Raw genomic sequence first — 22,029 nt, 5'->3', positions numbered from 1 at the left:
CATCTTAATACTTTACAGTATGAAGTTTTTAATTGATGTACTGATGACAGCAGATCATTCTTCATAAACAAATCAACCTTACCCTTTATAATGCATGCTGCAATTCAACTTTTGAATCACCAAAAAACGTAGGTCAGAAAAAGCATTCTCCCTTGATTCAATATGACTGTTCTGGTTTTTACACTGTTGTTTCAGAAGTAATAAACATAACACACAAAAGTGGTAAGCCATTTATTTATTTATGCCATTTGTTCAACAGCGGCAAATGCATTCTCAAATTGGTTCCAAAAGGTAGTAAACTATGAAAATTCAACTGCAATGATAAGTATTTATTCCTTCTATAACTTGTTTTCAACACCATCAGTGTATGGGTCCCCCGGTCCCTCCCCCTGCGTACGCCCTTAATTTCAATATATCTTTTGTATGCAATGTTGATTTTTGTTATTTTTAAATTATGTTGAAAATTTAGGTACTTAAAACATTATTCTTACTGGAAATAACATTGCAACCAAATATAAATTAAAGGCCTCAGCATCATGCAAAATGATATGGCTCTGAATTGTGCAGCATAAGAATATTATGCAAATTAGCAAATGCTCGTCATCAGTGCTGGTTGTATATGAAAGCTGATGAAACTACTCCCCTCCCCCATCACTTCTTATTCTTGGTGCAGCAATTTCTAATGCTATGATTTAGTAGGCTTAGATGCAATAGTTTTCGCAATTAATGCTACATCTCAACTTGTAAAACTAGTAATGCTTTGGCTAGCGAGTCTTGACATTTCACCTTCAATCAAGGGAGTACTTTCAAACTTTGTATTCGTACTATACGTTGTGAGTGAATAAATGAGTAAAATTGCTTGTGTATTGCTCTTACGGGATGTTCAGCAGTAATTTAATTTTGCTATGGAATACAATCTTGTGCAGACCAAACAATCTAGAATACAAAAATTAATATTTTGTACTTAATAATTATACATAATAAATTAATATTTCAAACTGTAGTCTGTATAAAAAATATTTATGGTTATTCAACATATCTACTTGATGAAAAAAAAAGTATTTTAACACATTGGTTATATGTTTTTGATGGATTTGACAGTTTTTGCAGTTTAAACTTCTTTTTGACACTTGTCACGTTGAAAATCCAACCCTGGTCTTAATAAAGGAATGCATAAGAAATTGAAGACATATGACCAAGTTGCTCAAACTTCAGGGCAGGGTATTTACAAAGTGTGTTCCATGAGAACTATAAATTTGATGATTATTTCTCGATTTTTTTTAGAGTAAAACCTTAAAAAAATTTCTCAACGTATCTTCCCACAGATGATATGCAATGTTCCAATCACTCAATACACTTTTCAAAGCAAGTAGAGGAAGCTGTCTCACTAAACCCTGAGTAACTGAAATTTCTACCAGTTCACAAGGCTTTCTCGATATGTGTTGCCTCAAACTTTCCAAAACTAAAACATAGTATGTAAATGTAACATTAAAATCATGTCTCAACCAAGATCATTGTGTGAGATTCAGACTGTAAGTTGGATCTCGCACCATGTGATTTCTGGCTGTTTCCGACTTCAAAGATAAACACCATGGGGAAATTATTCGTTTTTTTTTTCCAGCTACATAGGATTCATTGAGACAGCTTCCAGGAAAAGTGTTCTTAAGCCCCGTTCACATGTACAATAAAGCATCCCGGAAAGTTCCTGGTAACAGGGATTTTCACTTCACATGACGTTAAGTTTATGCCGGTAATTCCCCCCTCTTCTTTCCAGAAGTCGTCACTGGTTATGTAGGTTGAACGGAAGTGATTGATTCAAGATGATTGACGAAGGAGCTTATAGCAGTTTTCGCGGCGCAAAGGATTATGGGAGAGAAGGTCGTGTCGACCTCCAATCCCCCCCCCCCCCAAGAAAGATGGGCTTTTTTGATGAGCTTCTCTCCCACCTTTTTCTTCCCTACGAGGGGAAAAAAGTTGTCATGCCTGTAATTACCACCAAAGCGACCCCCAATCTTGCACATGTGAACGGGGCTTTAATTTCCTTTGAAAAGTGGATTTTCATATCATCTGACGGAAGATATTTTGAAACGAATAAATTGTTTTTGCTGCACCTACCTATATTTCTTGCTTTTTCTAATTTTACTCTAAGTTCTTATGGAACACAGTTTGTAAATCTCTCTCCAGCAAAACCGTTTCCATTCTTATTTTGTCACTAAATAATGTGACATATACAAGAATATACTTCACTAGTAAAAACTCATGAACACAGTAGTTCTTCACCAAAAGTATGCAGAGATTTTTGTTTCTTTAGGGATCAGTGTGGGGGAGGCGGGAGCTTCAGAAATTCTGCCTTTTTTTTTCATTAGGACAATCCTGGAGTTTAAGAATTTTCTGTGATCTCAGCAGTTAGGCTGTAGACAGCTCTGAATGTAGGAACATTAATTAGATACATCCTTAACTTTAAAGTTTTTCAAAAAAAACAATGAAACTTTTCAACTCTTTCAATAATTGGAAGTTGACTGTAGTTATCATATATCTTGTATCTTAGGACATAAAATTTGAAGTAAGATTTATTAATATTGTACAACATTTTCAAAACTAAAATCATATCAAAGGAATGATTTTTTCAATGATATTTTTGATTTAAAAAAGTTATTGTCCTATACACTGATTTAATATATTATTAAACATAATGTGTTTTTCTGCTCAGATATGTACAATATGTTTTGAACCGTGGACGAGCTCTGGGGAGCATCGTCTAGTATCTCTTCGATGTGGTCACTTGTTTGGCAGGAAGTAAGTTTCTTTCATGTTCTTTCTGCAATTTTAAAGCCCTAATTTGTGTTTCAGTTGCTTTCTTTTTAACAACCATAACCGAGGGTGGCTCTAGAATTGTGCAGCCTGTGCCTTTTGCATGATGCCAAATCACAGATAATTAAAAAAGTAATAATTGCCAAGTAATTTAGAAAAAATGTCTAAATTTCAAACTATGAATGTATTGGATGAAATAAGTTACACTCAAAACTGAAACTTTAGTGCATATGCCTGGAGTATACAAATTTGTAGGTTCATTTATTTAATTTTCATTCCCTTTATTGAACAAGCAACACAATAGATAAAACAGACAAATTATAAACAAACACTTTTCAACCCAAAGGGATATAGAATAAATATCCTGCCATAAGGAAATAGACCAGCTTTTTTAGAATAGAAACAGAACATGACCAGTTTTCCTGGTCATTTTGTTGGTGTAGCTTATATGACGGAGGGGGCAATGGAAAAATGTCTCTTTACATTGATTAAGATAGAAAAATTAGAGTGAATTATAAGGGGGAAAAATTGTTAAAGAGCTCTGGTCACTGAAATCTGTACTGCTGTATTTAGAACTGTGTGATACTTTCTAAATTCAATAGTAATGTGCGTTTGGTACATTAAACAGACTCGTAATAAATTCGAGTGACCCAGGGCCAAAACCACTTTTTGAGACCTATGATCTTATATATTGTAAGAGGTAAAATTTAGCATCCAAAAGGTATACAGAATTTACAGAAATGCTGGAAAAAACAATTTAATGAAAGAAATGATTTTTGAATTATCGCAAAAAATAATTTCATAATTGATGAAATAATAGCTACAGAATTACTGAAACAAATAATTGCAGAACTACTGATACAAATAAATTCAGAATTATTGAGAGTAATTTCAGAATTGTTAAACGTAATAGCTCCAAAGAAAAATTAAGAATTTGTGGGAGAAATAGTTCTATAATTGATGAAAATTTTAAATTAATGAAAGAATAATTTTAGAATTATTGGCATAGATTTCAGAATTAATAAAAGAAGTAATTAATAAATAAAAATTCAAATTTATTGAAAAAATAATTTCCAATCTTTTAAATGATATTGACTGTTAACAGTATTCATTACTTTTTTTAATATCATATAAATAAATAAATATATATATATATTTTGATGTTCCTTATGTGAGATGGAAGTATGGCGAGTTATGTGCTTCTTGATTTTGGTATGCAGGATGATTAAGGAGGAACCGTCCGATTTCAAAGTGATTCTACACTTGGAATCGATCATTAACAATACTGTCCATAAAACATACACATTTTCCCCTTCTTATATTCAGATATTACTTACCATTCTGTATTTTCAATTAAAAAAAATGTACAATTTTTTGAAATCGGATGATTCTATCTGAGTCACTCTGCATAAGTATTAACTTCATATATATTGATTATTTTATGGAAATAGAATTTGGTAAAATTAGATTATATGATGCATGGTAAGTAGTTCAGCTAAGTAAAGACATTTTTTTAGTTTTTACATATTTTTGAAATAATAAATTTCCTATTCAGAGATGCTTTTATTTTGGAGAATGTCTCGCAACCCCTACAAATCATAATAATAATTTAGTAATTATTATAACTATGTAGTCACCTGATAAATCGTACCAAGTGCTCAATCATACCAAGCACTGTGAATAAAGTTATTTATATTTTTCACAAATGGCCGAACATTATGTACCTTGAAACAAAAAAGGTAGTATACCTTGGAATATTCAATTTACACTATTTTTAACTCTTCTTTATTTGCTTTTAAATACAATTTATATTTTAAATTGTAGTTATATTGATTTGAATTTTATGTGATGTCCATAGAATATAAATATACTAAAAATTAATTTAGTAAAAATTTACAGTAAACTCGGAGTGGAGGAAAAAAACCTTTGAAAAATATAATGTTCCAAGGTATAAAAATTTCTAAAAAGTTTCATTGAATCAAGGAATTTGTTAAATTGGAGTTTATTTTACATTTACATCAGGGGGGTCAGACTATAAAAAAGGTGTGGATAGTAAATAATATGCAGCAGCCTATAACCCATGCTGATGATATCTGAACCCATGCAGATATTTTTTAACAAATAATCTATGGATAACGGGCAGGAAATTAGGGCAATTCCTATAATGTTAACATTACCTCTTCACTTTTTATTCTTTCACTTTTTTATATGTTTTATATTATTTAGCCAAACTTGATGGATCAAAAAAAAATTAGACAATATACAGCCAAATTTCTCAGGAGCTTCTTAAAAAAATTTTGCTTTTTCGGACAGAAGTTAAGACTTTTCCCTGGTCTTCATTTTCCAGTGACCCTATTCCATATTGGTAGACCCGCTGACATGAATGACAAAAAATGTTCTTTTCAGGCTCCAATTTATTAAGTGCACAGAAAATTTTAGGTTCCCTTACCAATATTTTGTAACCACGGTATGCTGATTCCCAAGATTTGCCAATCTCTCCTTTACTGTCTATATAAACAGTTGTATTTATTGTTTGTTTCATCATTTCTTGTAGTTGTATTTCAAAATGGCTCAAGGGACAAGGTTCAAGATGCCCTCAATGCAATGCCAGAGCTCGCAAATCAGAAATTCGACCAATTTATGCAAGAACTCTGAGAGTATGTATCACTTACTCATCACTGAGTATTGATTCTGGAAAATAAAAACACACAAAATAAACCTGTTTTTCTAAATGTTTCAGGAGCATAATGATGGTAAACTGAATCTAAGTTAAACATTATGTTTAATTCAGAAAATAATTCAAACCTTATCCAAATCGAAAATTTGTAGCATCATCTGTACTTAAATTCTGCATGGTATGTCATTTACAAAAATGTAACAAATATCAGTGGATATAAATATAGATCGGGGGTATTGATCTCCATCGATATAGATTGTGAGAATTTTCTTCCTGAAGTTGCTATTAGGGTTTGGATGTTTGAAACGTCAGTTCATGTAATCTCTGATGCTCAGCATATAATATGCTAGAAAACATGTTGCATAACAATTGTTGTTTCAGAAGTAATAAATATAACACACAAAAGTGGTAAGCCATTTGTTTATTTATGCCATTTGTTGAACAGCCGCAAATCAGCGCCGTCTTATCGCATGGGCCCACCCAGGCATGGCCCTCAAGAGAAGATGGGCTTCACATAAATGAAATGTGGTTGAAATTTTTTAGAATTTACTAGGTAGGGCTTCAGTAAAACCACTTGGCCCGAGGGCTCATGATGCTCTTAAGACAGCCCAGCGACAAATGCATTCTCAAATTGGTTCCAAAAGGTAGTAAACTATGAAAATTTAACTGCAATGAAAAGTATTTATTCCTTCTATAACTTGTTTTCAACACCATCAGTGTATGCCCCCCGCCTACACCCTTGGTTTCAATATATCTTTTGTATATCTAACAATCTGCAGTCTGTTTCTTTCTCTGACTCTTTTAACCAGTCAACTGTCCAATTAATTTCTCCGAGCGTTACCCGCAGTGCCCACTTTTTTTTTTGCAGATGCGCGCGCTTTTTCCCTTTTCTTGGAAGTTTGAAATATTAAAATATTTTTTTTATAGATTGTTTTTTTATAGCTTGAATGAGTCGAGACATAATGACACCCCAAAAGTGGGGAGGGGGCGGTCATAATGTCCTGTGACTAAAAGAAATGCTGTTGATGGATTTATGTGGAACCATAGTAGTTGAACCTTTGCTAAAAGATATATGAGTAATAAAACAGATGCATCTTCGCAAGGGAGTTGGAAATTGAAACAAAAACGATGGGGATGCAGCTTTGCAAAGCATGACAAAGATAATAGTAATAATAATCTCAGACCTTGAAATATAATTGTCAACTCCATCTAGTGATGAGATAATAAAGTAGAAGGATGGCTGTACAGAGATGGCAGCACATGTATGACAAATTATTTCGTCATTTCTATGTGAAAAAGACCGAAAAGTCTGTGTGTCGGCAAATGCCGTCGTAGGCAACACCATTACGTATATCAGCGACGGCAAATGCCGTCTTAACACCTTGACTGGTGAAAAAGACAGAAAAAAGTCTGCACGTCGGCAAATGCCGTCGTAGGCACCAACATTACGTATGGCAGCGACGGCAAACGCCGTCGTAACCACTTGACTGGTTAATGATACAGTGAGATCCCATTAATATGTCTCTTGTTTATATGATGTTTGGCTTCTGTCACAATTCATTCTTGTACATTTTAATGTTAAAATGTTTTATCTATGTATTCACATAGATATCATCACACAATGCATAGCCCAAATTATTTGTCATTTTCGGCTCAACTTCTTCGGCTTCAACTCAAAATCTTTAGAAAATGCCATTTTCATCCATAAAATTCACATAATTTTTGTACATTGTAAAAACACATTATATAGTCCTATGTATATACTGGAATAGTTTGTCATACATATTTTCACTGCAAAAACCATAAACTCTAGGGTGATTATTGACAGACACAAGTAGAAGCATGTTGTCTATTACCATTTTAAAGTGAACACTTTGGTTAAAATTTTTTGCCTTTTCCTGAGAATTCGAATGATATGGCTTACCCTAAAAATTATGCATATGTACCGTTAGAATTTTTTACTAATATTCACAGCATAATTCTTGGAGGGTAAGAAAATGCATTGAAAGCATTTAGAAGAATAGTAGTTTTGAAGAAAAAAACATGCACAATATTGTTATTCTCATTCAGAAAGTTTTTAAGAAACTGGACTGAATACATCAACTGCTTTGCTTAGATATCAATCAACAGAATAAACAAAAATTATACTTTTTTTTTCAAATTAAAATTATATTTTCAAATCTTGAAAGAAGAGTATTCACAACATATATATAACAGTAACTAGATATTTGAGAAACTGGTAATGTTGTGTCTGGGAAATGATAATGTTGTCTCTTGAAACTGGTAAGCTTTACAGGAAAAAGTTAGAGTGCTAGAGGGCCGGGTTATAACGGAGCATCTGGTTGCTGAGCCACCTGTTGAGGAAAAAGCAATCTTCACGAACAACGACAGTTTAGAGGGCGAATGGGTGGTTGGGGATGAGGTAGAGGGGGATAGTGATAGGGGTTTAATCATCTGCGATTCCATGGTTAGGGAACTTGGGAACCGAGTGTGTAGGGATTTTCGGGATTTTGAGCGCTGTTGTCTTCCTGGGGGAAGATTGGCAATGTTCGAGACGTCTTTCCTTGCTGAAAGTTGCCCTTGTGGGTGATACTGTGGGTGGGAACGAATCAGGTAAGAGCGAATATTAGTGAGTCTCTGTCAGAGTACTGGGATTTACTATTATCCGCTAGGGAGGGGTTCAGATGTGGCAGTGATTCCAGTGCTGCCAAGGGGTAGTAGGGGGTATAGGAGTAGGATCCACCAATTCAATATAGGCCTGAAGGACATTTGCTCCTCACTTGGGGTCACGTGCTTGGATCTTCCCGCCTTTACCGATAGGTGGCTTCGTTGGATGGGATCCATCTAAATATAGGGGGGGGGGGTCTGGGAGGTTTACGATAGTCTTAGGTCAGGTTTTTTACTCCCAGACCACGTAGTCGGGAATGCGGGTTAGTTAATGATAATCACAACAGTAATGACGGGGAATTACCCACCTCTGACTTGGATGGCTTCTCAATTGACACTAAATCACTGGGCAAATTAAAATGTGTGCTAATAAATGCCAGGAGCTTGGGTAATAAGAAAGATTTTTCACTAACTATGATAGTTATGGAGAGCCTGGATCTTATAGCCATGACAGAATCTTGGGCAAATGATGGGGATGAATCCTTCTTACACATCTGAGGATACGATACTTTTTTGAGAAATAGATCTGATAGGAAAATGGGTGGAGTGTTGATATACGTGAAATCCTGTTTGAAGGCTAGAGAGTGTAACGTGCAGAGAAGTGATATTGAATCTATATGGGTTGAACTTGAGAACAAAAGAGACGTGAGAAACTTATTGTTGGTGTTTGTTACAATCCACCGAATAGGGATCCAAACTACATCGCCAAAGTTCTTGATGAAATTTCCTACATGTGTAAGCATAAGAGGGTTCTCATACTAGGGGATTTCAATTACCCAGGTATTGATTGGGAGAACCTTTCATCTAGAGATCAGTATGAAAGAGACTTTCTTAAGTTGGTGCTCGAAAATTTTTTGTATCAGCATGTATCAGAAGCCTTTAGGGGTACTGCTATTTTTGATTTGGTTCTTACTAGTTTTGAGGATCTTGTTGAACATGTTTCGGTGGGGGAAGAGTTTTCTTCCAGTGATCATCGTATCATCAGATTTCACTGTAACTTTTCCTCGGGTAAGGTTGATGACAGAAGGCTGGTTCCTTGTTTTCGGAGAACTAACTTTAATGTTTTGAGAGGAAGGTTAGCCGAAGTTTCCAAAGACCGGTTGAAATCCTTAGGAGGTGGTAAGTCAATGGGAAGAATTTAGTATGAAGCTGTCCTCTGTTTTGCACGACGTCATACCCTTTGTTCGCAAAAAGCGTGTTTGTACATCGCACCCTCTATGGTTCACGGATAGCGTGCGTAACCTTTATCTTGAAAAGAAAATAGCATTCAGGGAGTATAAAAGTGGGTGAGGTGACCTATCATTGTTTACTGATAAAAGAAGAGTGTTAAAGAAAGCGATAAGGCATAGTAAAAAGGAAGTTGAATCTAGGTTATCAGATAACATTGGCTCTGACTCAAAATCATTTTTTAGATATGTCAGTAATTGATGTAAGGAGATAGTTGGCCCCCTCTCGATAGGAAATTCTAGGTTAGAGAGCAATGTAGGCATGTGTAGTGCTTTCAATGACTTTTTCGCATCGGTTTTTAATGGAGATAATTATATTTGATATACGGGTGTTGCATGGGGTAATAAAACCCTCAACGATATTCAAGTAGAAGACGTGGAGGTCCTAAATCTTCTAAGAAATTATGTGCAAGCAAAATACCAGGGCCAGATGATATCTATCCCAAGGTCCTCAGGGAATGTGCTAATGAATTGTTGGGGCCAGTCACACAGATATACAGGAGTAGTGTTACTGAGGGTATCGTCCCAACAGATTGGAAACTTGCTAATGTTGTTCCGATATTTAAAAAGGGTAGTAGAGAAGCTGTGTCCAATTATCGTCCAGTGAGTTTGGCGAGTTTCCTCTCAAAAATTTTGGAAATTATCATCAAAAGGCAGTTTGTGAATTGGATAGACAAGAATAATGTATTGTCGGATAATCAACATGGGTTCAGGAAGGGGAAGTCATGTGTAACTAACCTCCTTTGTTTCTATGATCACGTGACGAAGGCTTTGGGTAAGAGCAAAAATTTAGATGTTGTTTACCTTGATTTCCAGAAGGCATTCGATCGGGTCCAACATGGTAAACTCTTGAAACGTTTACACGAGATTGGAATTGGGGGCAGCTTGCTGAATTGGATAGAATCGTGGTTAAGAGATAGGTCGCAACGAGTTATGGTGAACAGGGAATTCTCTGGTTGGACAGACGTCACAAGTGGAGTTCCTCAAGGAAGTGTCCTTGGCCCCAAAATTTTTTTCACTTTTTATCGATAAATTCGATCAGGGTATCGATGGGATTACTAGCAAATTCGCAGATGATGTGAAGCTAATGGGGGTAATCGAGGATCGAAATGATAGGGAGTTACTCCAGACCAACTTTAACAGGATTGAAGCATGGGCAAATGAATGGAGCATGACGTTTAGCGTTGGTAAGTGCATGGTCGCTCATTTTGGTTCGAACAACCCACAGTTCTCTTACGAGTTGAATGGTGTCACTATCCCGGATACAACTAGGGTCACCGATTTGGGAATTCTCATTGACGAGTGGCTTAGGTTTCCTGAACATTGTTCAGCGGTGGTCAAAAAAGTGAAAAAAATGCTTGGTCTCATTTTCAAAAAGGTCTCTTCGCATTCTCCTAAAGTCATTGTTCCGCTTTTTCGAGGCTTAGTTCGTCCTGGACTGGAGTATGCTGTAAGGTTTTGGAGACCATACCTACAGAGGGACATAAACTTGGTTGAAGGGATGCAGAGAAGAGTTACGCGTGTCCTTATTGGTACACAGGGCTTGAGTTATGAAGAGAGACTTCATTTTTTGAATATGTTTACATTGGATGAACGCAGGTGTCGAGGAGATATGATCGAAGTGTTCAAAATTTTCAATGGGATGGATAGGATGGACCATGAACTTTTAGTACACCATCAATCAACTGCTTTTACAAGGGGACACCAGTATCGATTGGTGAGGGACAATGCAAAGTTATGGTGTCGCATGGAATTTTTCTCTAATAGGGTTGTTAATAAATGGAATAGCTTACCCTCGGAGGTAGTAAATTGTAACACAATTGACACGTTTAAAAAGAAATATGATAAACATGTTGGGGTAAATCGAGAAGCTATTCATACTTAGAATATGACAACCATAAGTATTCTTTATGGGTATTGTATAATATTTTATCACGTGTGTATATATATATATATTGTTTATAATTTTTATTAATTTCATTTTCAATTGGGTTGCTATATTTTTGAAATATATTACATCCATATTTTTATAGGCATCTTTTTCTCAGCCACCTCGTTGGGCATTTTGCCTGTTGTAGCGTTGTATTTGTATTATTTGTATGTGTCAATTATAGTTTTAGTCAATTATAATTTATAGTATGACATTGTAAAAAATTATATTTTGCATGTGTCCCCCCCCCCCACCCCCAGGTTTGATTTTCATATAGGGAGATTTAAAATGCAATTAAAACCATTGATTTATTGTAATATATTTTTCAATATCTATGTGTTTATGTGTCTAAACAAATGTTTTTCACATTTAGCCATTCTGACCTAGCCTTCTGAATGCCAAATGAACAAGGTTCCACTGTATTTATATTAAATGAGTACTTGATCTTCAAATGCAGAACTGGATTAATGTTTTTTTGTTTTTTTTAATGAAAGAAAAACTTTCTGTTCTGTGGTTGTTATATAAATTGGTTGAAATATATATAGGTTTTGGATACCTCTGAAAGGGACAGGGCCTTACATGATTTGGAGAAAGAGACGGAGCACAGACGGTCTTGCGAGATACAGTGTGCTCAGTTGCGTATGCAGTTGAGTTTGCTGTCTCAGGAGAATGAGTTGCTAAGAAAACAGTTGATGGATACTCAGATGTTGTTGAATGAATCCAGGTATTTTATCCCTGTCAACTTTTAATTATGTATTTTCTTATCAATTCACCATATATCTTTCTGAAATAAGTTTTTGTTTAGATAAGCATTCTTTTCCTCTTACTCCCAGAGTATGTGTGATTTTTATTTCACATTCCAGATGCATCAAATCCAGTGAGAAGTATAATGGTGCTTCTTGTTCTCAAAAATCATCATTCACCTTAATTAAAAACATAGAAATTCGTGGCGGGGGCTGTAGAATCATGGATGGCTCAGAGTTTTTAGGTATGCTGCTCATCACGCAGCCCAGCACCAATGCACTTTTTCCAGGACATGGCCTAAAAAAGGTATCACCTAATTTTTTAACTTAAATTTTTGAGTATGTAAGATTTAGTTAGATTATCATGTAATCCCACTATTTATGGGGGTAGAAGAAAACGAATGAGTGCTGACTACCAGATCCTTCCAAAATAGAGTTAGGAGTTAAATATTTCACTCAATTTTATTCTGTAGGGCAGGACAGTGGTAAAATTGTTGATAGCTTCTGTATGGGGGTTCTGGTCGGAGAAAGGATTATTTTTAAACTACAAAAAGAATGACTATTAACTATTGCCATTCAGATTTGTGAAGTTATGTGAAGAAAGATTAATCTTCTTTCCAACAAATACTCAGTCATATTGCATTGTTTGTTCAAAGAAGAGGGAGATACCATACTTTGCTTTCAATCAATAATCTGGTTATTGTTAAGGAATGTTCTACAACAACAGGTATGTCCAGAAGAATTAGAGGAAGAAATACAGGTGGGGCCTTAAGAAATTTGTATCTAGAAAGGAATTTTTCCAGAAATTCCAAAGTACATAGATTTTTATTCCTCTGGTAGGCAAACAGTTAAGGAGATTAATCTTCAGAACATCACAAGTGTCAAGGCAGTTAATTTTTCTCAGCTTATTTTTAAATTATAATCATGTTGATGTGTCAAAATGTTTTGTATGATTTTTTAAATATTCAGTACATATATAGATGTCACCTATTGAAATCACAGATAATGTTGTCATTCAAGTATTGTTATCACTTTTGCAGAGTATTTTACAGATCAATATCATAAGATGTATGATATGACGATATCATATCAGGATTTCAGTTAATATTATTAAATTGTTTCCATCTGAAGTTTTTTTGTTTTTTTTTGGCATTTTGCAGCCAATTTTGAACCAGACATTTCCCTCTCCCTCAAAAATTAGTGTTATCTGCAAGACTATGTAAGATAGGTGGTCAGAAGGTGTATGTCCTTCCCTCCCTCCCTCCCTTGTTTAACCTTTAACTAGCATTGTGAAAATTCTGTGCGTAACTGGCGTCATGGTGCCATTTTGACCCCAACAAGTATTAATGAATTTTAAAAAACAACAATTTCCAAAATCCTCACAATGGCTGAATAATAATAAATGAAACATTTTTGTTTGAAGGAAGAATATTAGTTTAAAAAAACCAAATTTGACTATCATTTGACAAAAAAAAAACAAGAAAAAAAACAACTGTGCTATTGAACATTCTGAAACTAGTTATGTGAGAAAGAAAAATGGATAGTTGTCCCATTTTCAAACATTGTATTTGTCTGTGTGGTCATTTTAGTCACTTCCAGATTTGTTTCAGAAGTAGTTATCAATCAGTTGTTGTCATCAGAAACCTCTAGTCCCAGAATAATCACATTAAGCAGTGTGTATTTATTGAACTAGTCATATCACTGGTTTCAAACTTTGATGTTTCGGAAACAATAAAAGAAAAATTTATCTCCAGCATAGGATGAAAATTTGTATACACAGTACAGACCTGCCAACTCTCCGGATTTGGTCCGGCACTGCTGGATTTTTTAAACGCTACAGGATTTCCGGATTTTAATTACATATTGTCGGGTTTGATGAAGACAGAAGAACGTGGACAGTTGTAAGATCGTGGAAAGTAACAAAAAATTAAATTTTGCTCAAAGCAGTTCCGCTTCTTATGCTGTTATCCATGCAGGAGTGTTTATTTACATCATTCATTGTGGAACATAACTTATTATCTTGTGCAGAGCGGAGCATGCCAGTGTGCTTTTTAAGAAAGTGTTTCCAGACAGTGAAATTGCCAATAAATATGCATGTTCAAGAAAGAAAGTACATAGCTGCAATAAGTTGCACATTGACATTTTGCTATTTTATAGCATTGAAAAATAGGAATAAAAAATGCCCTTTAATCTGCAGGAGTAAATTTTATCCCCCCTTTAGTGAAATCTTGAGAAATTTGGGGAAAGTGTGATTTTCATAGAAAATGTTGCTTCTATTAAATGTTGCATCCATGCAGTCTGTTATTTTATAAAAAAAAATATACACATATTTTGCTAATTTTACATTTTATTCTTCTTTCATTATTTTGCTTCTTTGATTATGCTCAGGAAATTACGGTAGGATTGCAGGATTTTTGGAAAAAATTGCGAGATTTTTTCAGGCAATTGCAGGATTTTTGGAAAAAATTGCGAGATTTTTTCAGGCAATTGCAGGATTTTTGTAAGAAAATTACAGGACTTTTGCATTTTCAAGGTTGGCAGGCTGATAGTAGAATCTGCCAATAACAAACACTCACAGGACCAAAATTTTTTTGCCTACTAATGAGGTTTGGTCAAAGGTCAATTTTGTTCATTGGTAGTAAAATACACTGAGATTGAGTGTCATTGATGTAATTAAAATAAGCGTCTGTTAACAAGAATAGTCTGGTATGAGAGGTTCCACTTTATATTTATATATATATTTTTAATATCTACAGGTATCTGTTCCTGATATGAAGTTCCAAGAATTTATGTGCCTACATCAAAAACCAATCAAAGATGTATCTTTTCATCCTCATGATAGGCTTGTACTTACTGCATCATTAGACAAAACATTGAAGCTGACCAATTGTGTATCTAATAGTGTAGTGCAAACGTTAGTATTAATTTGATTACTTTAATGAATTTTTTTCATCTCAAATTCATTTTGTTGCTTCATTTAAGTTTACCAATCATTGTTTTTCTGAAGCTAGAAATTGCTAGTACATTTATTCCCACTTAAGAATGCATGTGCTGAAGAAGTATCCACTTAATGTAAAGAGTAACTGATACCTCAAGGAACAAATACATCTGGTTGCAAATTTTTCAGCCTTGGTCAATAAACGTTTTATCAATATAAATTCATACACAGACATGAAACAGTTACATTTTCACATGAATCATCACCAGAATTACTGTCACTCGAGCTCAGTGGACTTATGTCTGCCTCGTAATGCATTGTGGTGATCAGCTAAAGTTGGTTTTTTCTAGTTTTCCATTTTGAGATGTAAATGTGAACCAATCTCTCCATTAAAAATATCATGCCACAGAAAGCAGTAGTACAAATATTCATATGCATGAAGATTGTTAGGCACACACTTCTGCCACAACTCACTCATCCTGAAGGGGGGGGGGGGATAAGATGGTAGTAAACTGCCCAATGGTTATGAATCAGGGGATGAGCTTAATTTACAAGAAGAATGTGAACACATGGTTCATGCATGATGGCTTTAGTATATCTCACTTTCTCTTGCCGAAAAGATTCCATCGCTAGCTGTTTCTGTGCTTCCGGCGACTTCTTCCAACGTCTCTCTTTAGAAAAACAAAGCTCGATTCGTGGAAACAGTTTTGTGCTGAGATGGCAGATCCATTTGGCAAACCATACAAGGCTGTATTAAATAAATGCAAGCCTACACCTCAGATAGTAATGGGAGCATCGGAAGGTTGCCATTTTAAAGACATTGCCCAAAAACAACTACATGAGCTTTATCCGGATATAAAAGAAGAGATAATAGGCGAGGAAATACAGCTTACAACAGGAGCTCAAGGAGAAACAGAAATAACAAGAGGAGAGATACAACAAACATTAAATCAAACAAATGACCGAAAGGCATCCGGACTGGACAACATCAGTTATAAACTCTTGAAAGCTATCAACAAACAGTTCCCAAATCTTCTATTCCATCTATTCAATCAGTGCGTCAAATATCATTGCTTTCCGGAGCATTTCAAAATAGGGAAAATCCTTCTATTTCTAAAAAAGGACCAAAATCCAGCAAACCTATCATCATATCGACCAATATCTCTATTATCAACAACAGGCAAAGTATTTGAAAGAATTTTGGTTCAAAGAATGACATATCATATTGAAAGATTATCCTGGCTGCATGAAAATCAATATGGATTCCGAAAAGGTAAATCGGCCGAGCATGCTCTGTACATTCTGAAAGAAGAAATAGGAAATAGAAGGAAAGAAAGCAAAAATGTGGCCGTTATTTCAATAGACATAAAAAGTGCCTTTGACAATCTACGATATGCCTCTATTATAGATAAGCTTCGCCAACTTCCGATATCTGAACAACTTCTGAAAACAGTCGAAGATATACTCCATAATAGAGAAGTAGTAATGCTTACAGCTGGAGAAGAGGTAAGGAAACATCAATACAAAGGCTGTCCCCAAGGCTCATGTTCTGGACCACTTTTATGGAACCTTGTGGTTGACGAAATCCTAAAAGAGCAATGGCCATCAAATGTGAAAGTACAGGCATATGCAGACGACATTCTCCTGATAGTCTCATACCACACAGTCAAAGGCGCTGCAAAAATAGCGATGGAAGCCTTAGAAAAATTTACGACATGGTTGAGAAAACATTACTTGACAGTCGCAGCAGATAAAACAAAGTTTCTATGGATATCTTCAGAAAAACCTCCCACCATCAGCATGCTTGGAAAATCTATAAAAAGAACAGATGTATTAAAATACCTCGGCGTGTACGTAGATTCTAGACTAACTTGGAGTCCACACATAGAAAAACAAACCGAAAAAATTAATATTCTTCTCCAGCTCCAAAACATCGGCGGAGCGAAATGGGGAATCAAATATCGACACCGACGAGTTCTCTATTGGACAATAGCAACATGAATAATGGCTTACGCAACACCTATTTGGTATGCAGGCGCAACCAACTCCATGCAACAGAAATTAGACTCAGCCCAACGTAATTTACTATTATATATCACAGGAGCGTACCACACAACATCAAATAGTGCATTATATGTCATTACAGGTTGTCCGCCTTGGAGCCTATGGATGAATTATGAAGCACAAATGGGTCTATTGTTACATCTACACCGACCAGCAAAGATTGGTGCATTAAACTTTGCTCCAGAATATCGGAGACGGGAAAAACAAATAACTATCCACCCATCGGAAGACCTGCATCAACACCAAGTATCTATCGGGAATGACCAGAACAAAGAAATAGGAGGCCAAAGAACTCATATATACACAGATGGCTCGAAAACTATCTCCAGAACAGCATCAGCATATGTAGTAGCGAAAGATCATAAGATCATCGAGTGCTGGAGTAGTAAGCTAGAAAACGACAATAATATCTTTCAAGCTGAATTACTAGCATTATACATGGCAACCATAAAAGCTCAAGAATTCCAACAAGCAACTATAATCTATAGCGATAGCCTTTCAAGTATATATGCAATACAGAACCCGATGACCATCCATGCTATGGCTAGGGAAATTCGGCAGGTCCTCCACAAGAACCCACAAAGTTGCATATCTTGGATCAAAGCGCACGTGGGTGAGTGGGGGAAAGAAGAAGCAGACGCAATAGCCAAAGCAGCGACAATCAATGGCACACATTTAATTAAAATATTATTACCATCATCAACAGCGAAACAATAGGTAAGAAAAGAAATACTCAATCTATGGCAAACCCGATGGAATAATGCCAAAACTGGAAGAAGCGTCCACAAAATAGTACCAAAAGTTTCATACAACGCAAAAAATTGGAGCAGAGAACTTGTATTTTTTACAACTAATCACGGACCTTTTCCAAATTACCTTCACCGCTTCAAAAAACGAGGAACAGATTATTGCCTTTGCGGTGAAATCGGCACTCCCATCCATTACTTGACAACATGTACATTAACTGCACATCTAAAGCACATGGCTGTGCCCGCTGCTGAAAATGCCACACTCTGGATCAGAGAGATTTTTAAAAACAAAAGTAGAATAAATAAAGTCAAGAAAATAATTAGATGGATAGAAGACAATGAAGACAAAGTGATCCCACGGACGCCATATCAACCAATAGCACAAATACAAACTGCACCACCTCGCCGCTCACAAAGAAAAAAGAAACTGATCAACTACAAAGAATGACTGATAGCACAAGACCAGTATAATGTCATGGAAATCGAACGATTTAAATTGAGGATGAAATTGATTATGAATTTTATCTGATTTTATATTGATTTCAATATGTGATTTAGGACTTTATACTCGAATTAAGATTTAATATGGAATATATAGGATTATATGCTTGATTTCCGATTGTGTACGTAGATTTGTGATCTCGCAATTGATTTTATACTTAGATTATGATTTTATAGTTGTTATGATTGTAATGTATATTTTGTAATGTATGCTTTTTTATGAATAAATTGCCAGAGGTATCCAGTCTGTGTGGACAATGAGCCGATATTGCCATATGGCGATGTGGCCTGGGTATCTTTCGATTTGATGGTTCATGCATGATAATGCAAATTTTTCCAGCCAAGTCCATGCTCCTATGTTTTCTAGAAAATGGATTAAATTTGTTTGACCCTCTTCTTTTTTGGTCTCCACACTCACCAGACTTAAGTCCCTTGGATGTCTGAGGACACTTTTTAAATCACTTGCTTATGTTTTTGGAGGCACTTGTAGATCTAGTAGCTGTGGCAAACATCAACAGCACACTCAGTATCTTTTATCGTTTATCCATCGATGTCAGCTGTGCAATGATGTCCACAGCCACAACTTTGAACAGCACGTGTAATAATTTCTCTTGTTTTTTCTTTCCAAGCACTGTAGTTTGCCCTATAGGCTATATTATAAACATGTTGTGAAACAAATGTTTTTGTTATTATTATTATTATTGTACTTTTGGTCATTCCCATCTTGAAAAAGAAGATCATAGAGATTGTACAGCTGAACTTTAGTACTGCTCAAAATTGTAATATATGCTGATTTACATTTCGGCTTCCCTTTTTTGGAACATTAAAGGTGACCGGCATAAAAGTGGTTCCCTTGTACATCCAAATATTTCAGTGGTTCTCTACTTTTTATTTTTGTATTTTCTTATTGCATTTTTGTATGCCAATGTTTCCTATTAGCAATGCATTGATTGTAAAAAAATGCCTTTTTTTTTTATTTTGAAATTTATTATTACAATTTCAGATACAAGCTTGATTCAGATGTCTGGAGCTGTAAATGGGACCTTGATGATTCCTGTTATTTTTATGCAGGTGTAAATAATGGTACTGTCTATGTGTTTGACATTCGCGTTACAGATAAACATGTTTATGAACTGCAAGGTTTAGGCCAAAGATCACCTGTTGTGTCTCTTTCCTACCTGAAGCAGATGCCAAGTGTTGGGCGCAGGTAGAGTACTCTCTGTCTTTTTACTGGGATAGGATAAATTGCATTAACTGACAAACAAAACATCTCAATAATTCCAATAATTTCAGAGCTGAAATCAACTTCGTTTATCAATATTTAACTATGTCACTGTGCTGTTCAATTAAATTTCCATTATATATATGTACACAGGGGTGGTAAAAAAACTGGTTGTTTTGGTTTAAACTGTTTTTTTTTGTTTTAAATAGCATTAACATTAAAAACAATAAAATTTCTGAATAATCATTTAAACTTCTAATAGTTGATTAAAATAAATGTTTGTTAATGTAATTAACACTATTCTCATATTAATTAATCAATAAATATATCTTACATTTTAACAAAAACCAACTTTTGCAATTAAATTATTTTTTGCTTAACTCAATGGATTTCTTTGTGTTTGAAAATTCTTTTAATGTTATTATTGATTACGTATACAAAATATAAAAATGTTTCTCCAGTTACTTTCAGTATACTTAATTAGAAAGCTATTTCGCAAAGACTGCGATAAAAATTAGGTGAATATAATGTATTTAATGAAGCATAAATAATGCAGATTAATTAGCGATGATTAGTTATAATCACCCTGCATATCGTAAAAGTTCTGATTTCAAAACACTGTAAAAAAAAGAATGTCAGAATGACTTGAAAATTGACATCAATATTCCTGAAGCAATGGAATTTTATTTGGCAAAGGAGAAAAAAAAATATTTAAAAATGTAAAATTAATGACACTGAACTCATCCAACACATGGGAAATTTGCTCGCAGAATGGAAATAATAGTAGTCATGGCAAAATGATAACTTAATTAGCATTGCACAATTTCATAATTCATGGAAACACCACAAAAAAACAAAGTAATTAAACAAATAACTGCAACTTACTCAAAAAATGTTAAATATGTTGTCCACCGTGTTCTGGCTATGAGGTGAAAGCACAAAAACTCTTGTTCAACAACACACTGGAGTATGTCATGGTCATGATGTGGATGCGCTTGCGGTTCACCTTTATTAAACCAAACATGCCTGCACGTTAATATTCCTGAGGAACTTCTAACATATAGGGGACACATTGGAGCTTGCAATTCACCAAAGTTTGCAATCCTGCCACTGTTCATAACATTTTCAGGTACCCCCCCCCCCCACAGACAGAAGTTGCAAGGGTTAAGGTCAGGTGAACTGGCGGCCCACCAGGTGTCATGTCATCCTGTTATTGTCAAAATAGTTCTTCAGCAGCTGCTTTGCTGGTATTGCAATGTGCATCTTGAAAGAAATTGTTCTATCCACACACTGATGCTGTTGAAGTGCTGAAATGATGTGGTTGCACAAAATAGATTATACTGCTGGCCAAGTACAGCATCATCTACTTGCATATATTTTGCACTACTTGCACTTTTTTTCTTTTCCCAAACAAATTTCCATTGCTTCAAGAGTATCCATGCAAATTTTCAAGTCATTCTGACCAGTACTTATTGTATAGTTTTATAATCAAAACTTTAATTATAATCACCCTGCATATAGCTGATTATTTTTTATAAATCTGTTACCACTGTACAGTAGAACCTTGATTAACTGGACTTAACAGTGAAAGTATAAAAAAAAACCACAAGTATTGAGTATTAAGACTGTGAGATATACAGTATGAGATGTGCTACTTCTTATGGGAATGAAAATTTAAAAGTCTGTGAGGTACTGTAACTACTAGTACACTAGTCTTTGTCCTTTAGGGACAGCAAGTGTCTTCATTGGATTATAGGACCACCTGCCCCTAGCAGGATGGTATCACTACTGTTGCTGCTTCTTTGTGAAGGGGAAAAAACCCTGTGAGATTATACCCCACTACATTTAGATGTGAAATGCAATCCTTATTCATGAATTTGCTAAGGATGAAACATCAGAATTTAGCCTAAGGTTAGAAAATGTGATAAGAATGATAAATTTTGGTTTCTGTATATAATTTTAAATAACTAAGATATACTTCATGTGAAAAAAATATCTATATATAGTCAAGCCACTTTTATAAGATTTTTTGAAAAAAAAACCACTTATACCATCTTTTGCCATTCAAAGATATACCATCAGAATGTACCCCAAGAATATAAAATGTGGTAAAAATGAAAAATTTTGGCAAATAATGAACCAATATAATATTTTTCAAGGAAAAAATGATATTTAGAAAAAACGAAAAATGATATTACGAAAAAAACCACTTGGTTAAAACCAAGGTTTAAACCAAACAACCCTGCGTGTACATAAAATTTTACTTATTTAATCATTTTCTAATTTATAAATCCATAATCAGTCATGACTAAGGGAAAAGTTCTTATATTTGCCAGCTTATTGCAATCAGGAAAATAAGCTCTATACAAATGATCTGGAATAAAATTTTATTTGGATTTCTGATGTAAAACTCCTATGCATATACATATATTTTTTTTAACGTGAATGCATCTTTAAATTATCTGAAGAATACTGGGTACATTCACAAAAAGTTGAATAAC

General features: G+C 34.8%; 1 protein-coding gene across 1 annotated transcript in view; it reads left to right on the top strand.

Moving 5' to 3' along the window:
* The window catches only part of LOC149078476 (E3 ubiquitin-protein ligase RFWD3-like), a 42,100-nt gene that overhangs the window by 5,073 nt on the left and 14,998 nt on the right, over positions 1-22,029 (top strand). The window contains exons 3-8 of the mRNA XM_089240589.1: positions 2,711-2,796; positions 5,366-5,468; positions 11,857-12,035; positions 12,175-12,361; positions 14,811-14,968; positions 19,310-19,513. Coding sequence (XP_089096715.1) covers positions 2,711-2,796; positions 5,366-5,468; positions 11,857-12,035; positions 12,175-12,361; positions 14,811-14,968; positions 19,310-19,513 — 917 coding nt within the window. The remainder of the gene's footprint in view (positions 1-2,710; positions 2,797-5,365; positions 5,469-11,856; positions 12,036-12,174; positions 12,362-14,810; positions 14,969-19,309; positions 19,514-22,029) is intronic.

This window comes from Pholcus phalangioides, unplaced genomic scaffold, assembly GCF_987345545.1.
Source record: "Pholcus phalangioides strain wild (caught in Gottingen) unplaced genomic scaffold, Ppha-v1.0 ptg000013l_1, whole genome shotgun sequence".
Taxonomy (NCBI): Eukaryota; Metazoa; Arthropoda; class Arachnida; order Araneae; family Pholcidae; genus Pholcus; species Pholcus phalangioides.
The sequence above is the reverse complement of the archived record's forward strand: the minus strand, read 5'-3'. Positions and strand labels throughout refer to the sequence as shown.